This window comes from Aspergillus glaucus (assembly GCF_001890805.1).
Source record: "Aspergillus glaucus CBS 516.65 unplaced genomic scaffold ASPGLscaffold_9, whole genome shotgun sequence".
Lineage (NCBI taxonomy): Eukaryota > Fungi > Ascomycota > Eurotiomycetes > Eurotiales > Aspergillaceae > Aspergillus > Aspergillus glaucus.
In genome coordinates this window covers 558,356-569,897 of record NW_019170461.1, presented here as the reverse complement: position 1 = coordinate 569,897, position 11,542 = coordinate 558,356, and the positions used below count along the sequence as shown (strand labels likewise).

The following is an 11,542-nucleotide window of genomic DNA, read 5'->3' as shown; positions in this document are numbered from 1 at the left end:
TTGCTTTGGCATTGCAGAAGGGAGGGACGAAGTCAAAATAGCCTATTTTGGTTACTCCTATATTAGCAATTTTGTATTGGAGGAGGGGAGAATTTAAGCAACTTGCTAGTAATGGAGTATTAAGCAATTTTATATGGAGTTGTAATTTGGACAGCGTGGCCAGTTGCTTATAATGGAGTATTGCTTATATCGGAGTTGCTTATAACGGGGTTTTACAGTATTACTGGATACCGTATGCTTATGTGATACGCAGAGCTGTTGATCAGTGCGTCTGCGTCTACGCCCCTGGTGGCATACACCTCGTCATCAGATATGTTGTGTATTGGAGAGCCTGTCTGAGCTGTGCGATACTGTAAATGATTGTCGAGGTGCATATGGGATCAGGCAGATGTCATTAACGGGGTTTCGATTCGTCGGGAGCGACCTGGGCCGGTTGTGTCTAGATTTGTGCATACTCTAGAAAAGGAAGCTGGACAGGCTTAGCTGTATAAATTGATTGAGCAGCTATGTCATTGTTTCAGCTGTAGTATGTAGTTTTGCCACCGGTGAGAATTGGAACAGGTCCAGAGCACGGTGCAATTGAGCAGCAACGTCCAAAAGATGAGCAGACAGAGCTCTCCACCAAGCACGAACCCGCAAAGACGCCGATGCCACTCCAGTATGAAGAAAAGAAGAGATTTCTCGGCCGACGCCACACCACAATCCACCCTATGCAGGCCTAGACGCTAGAACCCTAAACCGCTCAAGCCTCCCCGGGAGGCCATTCCTTCCGCACTTTGTCTGCATGTCGAAAAGGTCCCCAGGACGCTGTTTGATTCAGTTCCTAGGAATAAGGTTCCAGAGTTTGTTTAGCCTGACGCTCGAAATGCCGAAGTCATGCCAGGCGCTGAATGGCTGGACTATAACCATCCGTGAGCATGTAAAAAGCACGCAGTGGAAAAGGAATGAATCCTTCTGGATCATGGCATCCATGGATTTCATTCGCCCACCGAGAGTATAAAGTTATCTTGCCACCGCCCTACAACAGGTTGACGCTGCATGGACAAAGTTTATGGTGTTTCGTGGGTTTGAGATCTCGTTGGCCAAAGAGTCAGCCTGACATCTCGTCGAAACGACTCGAAAGAGTCGAGTAGACGACAGGGTTGTTCTACTTTTTTGGTGTTTGGATCTGACACTGACACGGGGTGATGGACATGAGACAAACTTTCTGATTTTTTTTTTTTCATTTTTTCTTTTCTTTTTTCTACGAGATTTCTTTTTCTCCTACCGACAGGGTTGAATCTCAGCTAGATTTTGAATTTCCGAAACACCCGGCTGGAAGTTTCTTTGGAATGTCAAGTCAAGTTCAGGTACCCATTCAGGCACTCATTTCGCGTGACAGAGACTGGCTCGGGGGGAACTCGGGTCTGGTCACCCTTATCGCGTCATTATACCCAATTGCGTAGGCGTTGAACTGTAGGACCCCTATTGCACGTGCATCAGGGTAGCGAGTACCCACGAGGTACCAGTAGACATTCCGTGCATCCCACGGGGGCTACGAAAGCAGCCGGTGCCACTACCGTATTGGTTAAGAGATCGATGGACGGTTGGACGATTGGATGGTTAGGGGGGAGGCAAATTGCGTAGGTGCATTATCTGTCAAGTTTTTTCTTTTTCCTAAATTTTTTTTCCCTCGGAAGTCTCCATTGGCTATCACGTGCGTGTTAGCTGAATTAGTTTCGATTCAGTGTCCTAACAAGCAATAGACAGAAAAAGAAAGAAAAAAGCCAATTATTAGATCTGACATGTAACCCAATGAATATAATAGATCCATCACGCACTATCCAGTCTGCATGAATTTATTGATTCAAAGTGCACATACACTCACACTCACACTCACACACACACATACACACACATACACACCGCTCGGACAACCGGGCCTACCGAGGAAGAACAATTGGGGCCCCGAGACCCCGATAAAATCCAACCGGGATTGTATGGTGGGATTTTTTTTCCTACAGATAACCCGTTAATATTCTAATCCGGAGTACTCCGGGTACCGAAACAGTATATTATTTGGTACCGAGAATGGCGAAGCTTGTTGATTGATAATGATAACTCGGCTCTGGAAATCTGATAAAGGCATGGGGAATCTTTAGCCGAACGTTGCGTAATGTAACCCGAGCCAAGACGGGTCCTGATGATCCTATGGGGACTTCGGTTTGGTGTTAATATTCGGGGCAGGCAGCAATCATTGGAGGATTGCCCGGGGTTGATATACCCTGAATACGGAGACGCCGGGTGCACAAAAAGTGTCGATAAATATACTAACACACACAAAAAAAAAATGCAGAAATAATATTAGATACGTACACCGACCGAAAAGCCAGTGGGAAACCACACCGACTGCCCTACAGCAGAGTTTTCAGCCCATGAGTTATTTTGTCACTATGAAACCATTAAAATTCAATAAAATCATACTGTGGGCCATGACCCGAAAACTAGTCGTTGATCGCCCCAGTAGTTACTCTGTAAAATCCCCAGGCTGACGAACCGAAGCAGGGCAGTGTTTCCCGAATTAGATGTCAGTGATTGACAGAACCTTGGGGGTTCCCTCCCCTTTCCTCGGAGCCCCCTTTGGAGGCCCATCAGAAATTTTGATAGGCCGTTCCGTGGCCCTCCGTACACGAGTACGGACTCCGTGTCGGGTTTTAAGAGATACAGGAATGGGTTTCAGCGGAAGAGCTGAGCGGAATCACTATATCAACTTCGGACCATTCAGGTATACTATCGATTTGGAGGAATTAATAGTTTTATTGCTTTTTTTTTTTTTCGGTTGTCAGCTCTTGTCGCTGTATACACGTTGGCCTACGGAGTACTCGGTGACCCATATTCCGTGGCCCAAAAAATAGGGGCCGAGTGCCAAGCATCGCCAAGCCCACGCCAAGAAGCCACCGTCGCAGGCCCACGTGATCTGCGGTATGGATCCAGCCCTAAGTTGCCGATCAGCGACGATCCTGCGAACACGTGCGGCCACTTCATCTGGCGGTGGTCTGGCTGGTGCAGAAGGATGCAAAAGGATTTGTTATTTATGGCCACCGAGGTATTAGATTGCGTGGAGCATACGAAGCAAATGAAAGAGTGTGTAAACCATCGATAATCACGTTGGAGCCCGCCAAATGACATAATGTCGAGAGTAGATAGCTGGGGTCATCGCCTCCTATGATCATCACCCTGTAAATACCGTATTAGGCAAAAGAAGGGAAGGGTCCAAATAGTAAAAGAAAAAACAGAAACTCAATTTCGATAGACTCTAAACAGGGATCAGGTTGTGACATTCGCTGTCTGCGGGCCTGCGCCGAACAATGTCTATCAATGTTCTAGGTTTCCGATTAGCTGACAGCCACGGAATAATAGACGACGGAACAATTGCCCTTTCTCTGGGCTGGTGCCATCCCATCTAGTTCAGCTGTGATGGAAAACCTGAGCCAAGCAATCTGAGCGATGGTCTGACCCAGTGTCCCGCCCATATGGAGAACGCGCAAACGCAATAGGGTCCTCGATGTACTCCGTAATTTGCAATTTACCAGTGGATCGTGTGCATTATCAGGGTGCAGCGTCAGCCATATAAGACGTGAAGGGACCCCCATTTTCATGTGTGACTGCGCAAGATCTATAGAAAACGTGTGTTGTCTTTTGACCAGCGGAGAATTTATTATTTTTTTTTCTTCACATGGTACACTATGGCGGATTCGCCAGGATCTTCGTATGTATTGATGTTTCTTTACTTTTATTGAAGTCTCTTTCCACCCATACTGACTCTCGCATAGCCTCATGGAACAATTACTTCGCCTCCGCAGTGAGGCCGCTCATCCAGACTCTGCCCACCACCTCTCCGCCCTCCTCTCTTCACACTCCGGTCCCTGGTCCCTCCGTCACCTCCTCCCTTGCTTCCAGGACATCTACAAAGCCCTCCCCGAATCCCTCAAGGCCAACAACGATGAATTCATCACCCGCCTCCGCGCACAAGTCAAGGCAGCAACCCCCAACGTCGCCGAACTGATCGGGACAGACTCCCGCCCCGGTTTCATCGATGTCAGCACTGGACGAAACCTGACACATGGTGCCATCCGGCAGTTTGTGCAGAACTTCCAGTTGCCCGTGGGGCCCTCTCGCCATGGCAAGCCTCGTGTCGCTGTCATCCTGCCTAACGGCCCTCTCATGGCAGTCGCTGTTATCGCCTTCGCGAACAAGTACACCATTGTGCCTATGGCGCCGAACACGGTGCCGGAACAGTTGCACATGGATATCGAGCAGGTGCAAGCTGATGCTGTTGTCGCGCTGGACGCTGACATTGGCAAGCTGCAGCTGGACAACGGTAGTCGGCCGGTGTTTGGTGTTGAGCCACTCGAGGATTTGACTTTCCGGGTGGTTTCTGCACAACATGCTTCTAGTGGAGTTGCCTTCGCCCCGAATGCCGGGGACGACATTGCCATTATCCTCTTTACCAGTGGTACCAGTGGTAACAAGAAGCTGGTTCCTATCTCAACTTACAACCTCATTGCGGGTACCATGGCCACCATGGAATCGGTGGAACTGACGGAAACCGATACCTGTCTTAACATGATGCCGCTGAACCATGTGTAAGTTCCCCTCTCTCAAACCAAGATGGAGGAAAAAATACTAACAGTAGCAGCGGTGGTATTCTCCGAAGTATCTTCTCCCCCCTTCTCGCCGGTGGCGCCACAATCTGCTGTCCTTCTTTCGACCCCAGCATGTTCTGGGATGCCGTCGAAAGCCCTCACATGACACCAACCTGGTACTACGCCACACCCACGATGCACCAGATGATCCTTGGCGAAGCCGAGCACCGTCCCGACGCTGTCAAGCAAAGCGTCATCCAGTTCATCTGTAACGCTGGTGGTGGTCTTCCGCCGACGCTTGCCGTGCAGCTTCGCGATACCTTCCGCTGCGTTATCCTCCCCAGTTACGGTATGACGGAGTGCATGCCTATTGCTGCACCGCCGAAGAACTACACTCTTGATCGCCAGGGAACTTCGGGACGGATCGTTGGTCCCGAGGTTGCGATTCTCGAGGGTGGCAAGCCCGTTGCGCGGCCCGAGATGCTCGGTCACATTTGTGTTCGTGGATCGCCTGCATTCGAGGGTTATCTGACCCCCGAGGGCAAGATCGATCTCAGTGCATTTGATGAATCCGGCTGGTTTGATACTGGTGATCTGGGATACCTCGATGCCGACAACTACCTGTACATCACTGGTCGCAGCAAGGAGGTTATCAACCGTGGTGGTGAAATTATCTCCCCCGTTGAAGTGGAAGACGCCGTGCTGGCCGCGGCCAAGGATCCAAACTCCCCGCTGTATGGCCGCGTCTCTGAGACACTGGCCTTCTCTGCCCCCGACGAGGTCCTGCAGGAAGTTGTCGGTGCGGTCATCGTTACACCCCCCGGCAAGACCAGGCCGGATCTTCGCCAGCTGAACGAAGCGCTGCACCCAATCATCCACCAGCCCAAGTGGCCCGCTGTGGTTGTGTATATGGACCGCGTGCCAAAGTCGAACAACAAGATCCAGCGTATCAAGCTTGCTCAGCGCTTAGGCTTGGAGACTCTCACCCCGAACACGCCTCTGGCCGACCGGCACTACGAGGCTGTCTGCCCGCCCAACGGTACGCCGCTCAGTGCATCCATCCCGCAGCAGCAGTGTGTCATCGACGACAACATCATCCGCTCGGTTCTGACCGAGATGGCCGGCACCCCCGACGTGCACATCCAGACACACCCCCGCGACGGGTTCGCGCAGGCTGTTCTGTTTGTCGATAATCCTGACGATGACCATGTCACACCCGATGACCTTCACGACCAGCTCGATGGCTACCTCATCCCCAGCCGCATCACTCCCCTCGAGGGCCCCATGCCTCTTGATCCCTTTGGCAACCCCAACCAGGCCGCCATCGACGATGCCATCCGCGCTCGCAACTCGGACGGTGATTTGTCGCCTATTCAGCGTCGCGTCCGCGAGATCTTCGCTATCGCCTTGTCTTGCGCCGCCGAGGACATCACTGCGCTTACCGACTTCTTCGCCGCTGGCGGTGACAGTCTGAGCGCTGGTCGTTTGGTTTCACAACTCCGTCGCGAATTCGGTATCTTCCTGGCTGGTGACATTCTGTTCCACAACAGCACCATTGGTGACATGGAGCATAAGATCACCGAGGCCGTCGAGATCAAGGCTGCCAAGGGCGACGAAGGGGAAGTCGAACTCCCCGGTTGCGAGAAGACCTACAGCAGCACGAACCCGATTCTTTTGGTCCTGCATCTGTTCCCGATCATGTTCTTTGCTCCCATGAAGCGTGCGTTCCAGTGGCTTCTGTTTGCGTACGTCATGGCTGAGTGCTCGACCCGGTTCCCCATTCGCGAGGTCCTCATCGGTCGTCTTGTTCTGATCGTTCTGGCTGTGCTGGCCGCCCGTGTCGGTGGTTCCATTGTGTCTCCTTTCTGCGGTATCATCTTCAAGTGGCTCGTCATCGGTCGCTACAAGGAGGGCATGTTCCCCATGTGGGGACCGTACCACACCCGCTGGTGGTTGACCCAGAAGGCGCTACAAGTGTGCGGAAAGGGTATCTTCAACAACTACAACTGGTCTCGTGTTCTCTTCTACCGTTTGCTCGGTGCTAAGATTGGCAAAAACGTCACTCTCGCGCCATCCGCCAAGATTGGTGAGTACGATCTCGTCGAGATCGGTGACAACGTCGTCTTGGATACGTGCCAGGTCCGTCCCTTCGCCGTGGAGCGTAACACCTCCATGCTTCTGAAGCGCATCCGTATCGGCAAGGATTCGTCTGTTGGTATCAAGTCCATCGTCGCCCCTGGTGCCGATATCCCCGAGAACACCTGCATCGGTCCCAACTCGTCGAGCTGGGAGCTCCAGGACGCTGACGAGTCTAACCGCGACTTGCTCACTTCTCGTATCCCCGGTCCGCACTGGATCTGGACTTTGCTCATTGTCGAGCCACTCAAGATCATCGTCTGGGTTGCTTCCCGTCTTACCTGGATGGGTGGTCTTGTGCCCATGGTGCGCCAGTACCCCGTTCCCGCGGCTGATATGTTCCTGGCCACGCTGGAATGGTTCACGCAGGGTCAGCGGATTGGCTTCCACATCACTGCGAAGATCTGCCGTGCTGTTGGTGGTCCGATCGTGCTATTCCTCACAGTCTTGATTGTCAAGTCTTTGCTCGATCTCATCTGCGGCAAGCCCAAGCCTGGTCCTGCATCGAAGCAGACTACCCGCCAGAAGGTGCGCAGTGCTGTGCTCGCTCAAATCTTGCCCTCTGGCGACATCCACGAACTCACCCGTCTCATCGGTCGTCACTACGAACTCGTCTCGATGGCGATCCGTGCCCTTGGTGGTAAGGTTGGCAAGCGCATCTACTGGCCCAGTGTCGGTCCCGCTGTTCCGGACTTTGACCTTGTGGAGGTTGGTAACGACGTTGTCTTCGGTTCTCGCTCGAACATTGTCACTTCGGATGGCTACGGCCGTGACCGCGTTGTGATTGGTGATGGCACCATGGTTGGTGACCGTTGTGTTGCTCTGCCCGGTGTTACCATCGGTCGCGAGGCCATGATTGGTTCCGGTGCTTTGCTCCGCCGCAACGGCGACTATCCGGCTAACACCGTCTGGACTGGTAGCAAGGGTGGTGATGCCGTTCAGTTCCCCGGCTCCAACACCCCATTGCCCAGTTCGACTGCTCCCACCGTTGTCGGAAGCAGCAGCAGTAGCGCCAACGGCGACAGCGAAGACGAGAAGCGTGCCGGCGAGAAGACCCCCAACGAGAAGCAGACCCCGCTCGGCTCCAAGAAAAAGACCATCACCGACACCAATGTCACCGAAAAGGACACCTGCAAGCCCTTCGGCCGCGCCTTCTACCGCCACGAATCCAACTATTACGTTCTCCGCATCTGGCAAATCGTCATCTACTCTGTTCTCTCCGTTGTCATCACCACCGTCTACTGGCTCCTCACCATCTTGTTCTCTCTCTTCGCTCTCCGCGCTGCCATAACCCACAGCGACGCCGTCGGCTTCCAACAAGGCCCCTGGCGCCCATTCGTTTTGTACGGCGTGCTCGCTGCAATCCTCTCGGGCGTCAGCGCCGCACAGGCCTTTATCGCCCTCGGCATCGTTATCACTATCAAATGGATGGTCATGGGCCGCCGCAAGGAAGGCACCTTCCACTGGGACAAGAGCAGCTACAACCAGCGTTGGCAATTCCTGCTCTCCTGCGAGACCATGATCAAGGACTGCTACGGCGGCGGTCTCCTGCCCATGATCACGGGCTCTGCCTACATCGTTTGGTACTACCGCCTGCTGGGCGCGAAGATCGGACAGGACTGCTCCATCCACGCCAACGGCACGCCCAACATCTTCTTCACCGAGCCTGACCTCCTCACTCTTGGTGACCGTGTCGCCGTCGACGACTCCAGTCTTGTCTGCCACTTGAACTCGCGTGGTGAGTTCGAGTTGCACACTTTGAGCGTTGGGGACCGGAGTATCATGCGCGCTGGATCGCGGTTGATGTCCGGTGCTTCGATGGGCGAGGATGCTTGTCTTCTCGAGCATACTTTGGTTCTCTCGGGTGACCATGTTGAGGATGGAAGTACGTTGCAAGGATGGCCTGCTGAGGGCTTTGAGGGGAAGCGCGCTTAGACATTTAGACTTTTTTATCTTCTTTCTTCTGGGGTTGTTTTGTTCTTTTTGATTGTGATGAAAAGTTGATATCCTAATATTTGTATATAGACCTGTTGGATCTTGACGGTACTTTTAATATCTTGGTGTTAATATTTAGATCGGCTGCAATTTATGAGTTTTACGATTCAATTATATTTCCCAGTATCGATTCAGTAAAAACCCCTATGAAGAGGGACTTTTTGTAAGTGAATATGTGAATATCTTTCTCTCATTCAAGTCATGTATTCACTGGCATCTGTGGTCGTATGCCACGAACATTCGTGCATACTTATTGTGTGGTTTCAAATGCCCAACAGAAATATAATATCCTCCGTTGACAAGGTCTTTCTGTCTCGCCAGGGGGCAAAGACATAACACTGGCGTTGAGGACCAGTATATCAAGTCGTTGGAATTGGGCGTTGAATTGCTCGGCAACATTTCAAATTGACTTGGTGGACGTCAAGTCCAACGGATGCCAAATGATCTTAATTAAAATCTAAGTTCTATATTATTTTTCAGTATATCATAAAGTTTGGTTGTCAGTAACGAAGGCTTTACTTTGGAGATGGTTGTTTCACTGGTTGCATCTCATATTCAACATAAACCTCATCTGTGCACCGTATCTGGCATTGGTCCAGGTCATTCAGGATACTTTCCTGACTCTCCTTCCTGGAAAGAAGAGTTGGTCTTTCTTTTTTCGACACTTGAGCCCTTGAGCTGTACTGATTGTCGTATATCTTGTGTTGTGCATAAGATGATGGCTTGGAGGTACCCTTGCTTGTGGAAATCAGTTTCAGCTTTCTCAGAATAAGCTCAAGCATCGGCTGTAATGTTGGGATACAGGCTGCAATAATAACGACGTTGGCCTCGACACTACGGCATTATTAGTTTTATGGCATCATTATCCGCGAAACGGAGTCACCTACTTCGTCCAAAGTACAAGAGGTACAGTGCTATCTGGTTTTAATATTAGCGCTTGAAGGTAAATTATCATTGGCTGTTGGAAGGGAGAATTCACAGGTTGCATCTGCCTGGTTTACTAAACCCTTTATCTGAGCACATTTTACCATGGCAGTTGCAGCCGCACTAAGAGAGAACCGTCTTGTTAGGGCTTTTAAGTGCCAAGAGATGGGGTGAATGTCAGTTGTGCGTACATCGAGCCCAGGCCAAGCGCAGCAGTCAATGCGATCTTTTTGCGTAATGACATTTGAAGTTTGAACAGGATGATCGCGGGATAGATTGCGAGAAAGAGATCGACAAATGCAGAGATCGCTAATTACGGATATTCATCAGTCACTGTTGGCAGATTTGTTGAATTCCACTCACCTCCGTTGAACGTAGCATAATCTATAAGAATCGAAATATTCCTGCACGTGGCCTCCCCGCTCAATACCATTGAGCTCTTCCAGAGTGCCTGTGGTGGATTGCACATGGTAACATAAATCAAGATGTTGACAGTGGCAATGACAGCCACCAGGATGACTAGACCCCACATTATGATGCGTTGAATGGAGGTTGGGTTCATGATTCGATGGAGCAGAGCGGCAACGGCGAGCTTTGGTAACGCGAATGATATGATTCCGAAGATGAATGAGATCATGGTCCACAGGAGGGCTTTCTCCACGGCCTGTGTCTCAAGACTGGCCGTATGTTGTCCAAATCCATACGCCACAGAGATTGTCGCTGTCACAACAGAAATCAAATCGAAGATCTGGAGTACCCTCATATGTCAGATAGGTTGATCTGGAGGTGCTAGACAAAGGCAAAATGGCTGGAATAATCACCATGGATGCTCCGATCAACCAGTCGTCAAACCCAAAGTTGCGTAACATTCTCTGCCGAACGCATAAACGAGTAACCACGAGCAATGTGGCAAGAGTAGTCATTGACCACATCACCGACATCAACTCCCGGCTCTTGCTACTCGTTTTGGCAGCGTCAATGGTAGAACCCGCCATACTGGGCGGTGGGCTATCACAAGATCTGAACAACCATTGACAACTGGAGGGCACCAGAGTCTATATAGTCTTTGAAGGAGCTACAGGTCTTTTGCAGAATGGCAAGAGGAGGGAAAACTTGGGGTTGTTGGATCCTGCATTCACACGGAGAAGAAGAGATCCACTTTGCAATTTGAGTGCAGTGGTGACAGCCACCACGATCCTGCGGGGCATCCACCTACCTCCAATGTAATTAGGTGCAACCACTTGTAGGCTTGAGCGCGTCGATCCCAGCAGATTGCGCAAGCTTTCATCCTAGATCAACAGGCACCAATCACTAAACTTGACCGGGGAGCGGTCCGCTTATTATTGGGTGGTTTGATCCCCAAGGCGGAATAAATGAAGACTAATAAACTCTTTTATTAGTCTGCAGCAGATTGTCTCGCTAATTGCTAGAGATCAAGCCCCAAGTTGCCAGTGCAAGTGCCCCTGAGCCACTTGCGCATTTGCAAAAGGAGATTGAATCTCATTCTCGGGCCTATAGAAATGGCAACTCTGATGAGTGAACTTGATAACCGATATAAAAAACTGCCCTAATACCCTACAGCATCACCGCCGTGCGAAATCTGTACCGCAACAACACCATTCATGCCGTCTTAGATATCGGTGGTTCATACGGGACAGCACTCGCAACGATACCTATGCTCTCCGCGCTCCTAGTCGGGTTCTCGAAGCTAATGGTGGATATAAATCGCTTGACTGAATTTGCCGAGCTATCCGATGTCCAGTGAAAGTGGCATGGGAAATTGTTTGCCCTGGCCATCATGAACCTTAATATCATCACGATCAGCGCTGGTAGCTGACTCGGCAAATGACTAATGGTTTCTG

At 51.0% G+C, this 11,542-nt stretch overlaps 2 protein-coding genes across 2 annotated transcripts; one reads left to right on the top strand and one right to left on the bottom strand.

Moving 5' to 3' along the window:
- Nucleotides 1–3,810: 3,810 nt before the first annotated feature.
- On the top strand, nucleotides 3,811–8,843 carry ASPGLDRAFT_170616 (uncharacterized protein). Its single transcript, XM_022542719.1, has 2 exons — nucleotides 3,811–4,625; nucleotides 4,679–8,843. Exons 1-2 carry the CDS (start codon nucleotides 3,817–3,819, stop codon nucleotides 8,694–8,696), a joined length of 4,827 nt encoding a protein of 1,608 aa, XP_022401409.1. The 5' UTR covers nucleotides 3,811–3,816; the 3' UTR covers nucleotides 8,697–8,843.
- A 428-nt stretch (nucleotides 8,844–9,271) lies between these two features.
- On the bottom strand, nucleotides 9,272–10,675 carry ASPGLDRAFT_125807 (uncharacterized protein; the record flags this gene model as incomplete). The annotated part of the gene is made up of 6 exons (XM_022540590.1): nucleotides 9,272–9,590; nucleotides 9,667–9,670; nucleotides 9,736–9,803; nucleotides 9,872–9,989; nucleotides 10,044–10,428; nucleotides 10,502–10,675. The coding sequence occupies 6 exons, from the start codon at nucleotides 10,673–10,675 to the stop codon at nucleotides 9,272–9,274; spliced, it is 1,068 nt and encodes a 355-aa protein (XP_022401408.1).
- Nucleotides 10,676–11,542: the final 867 nt, after the last annotated feature.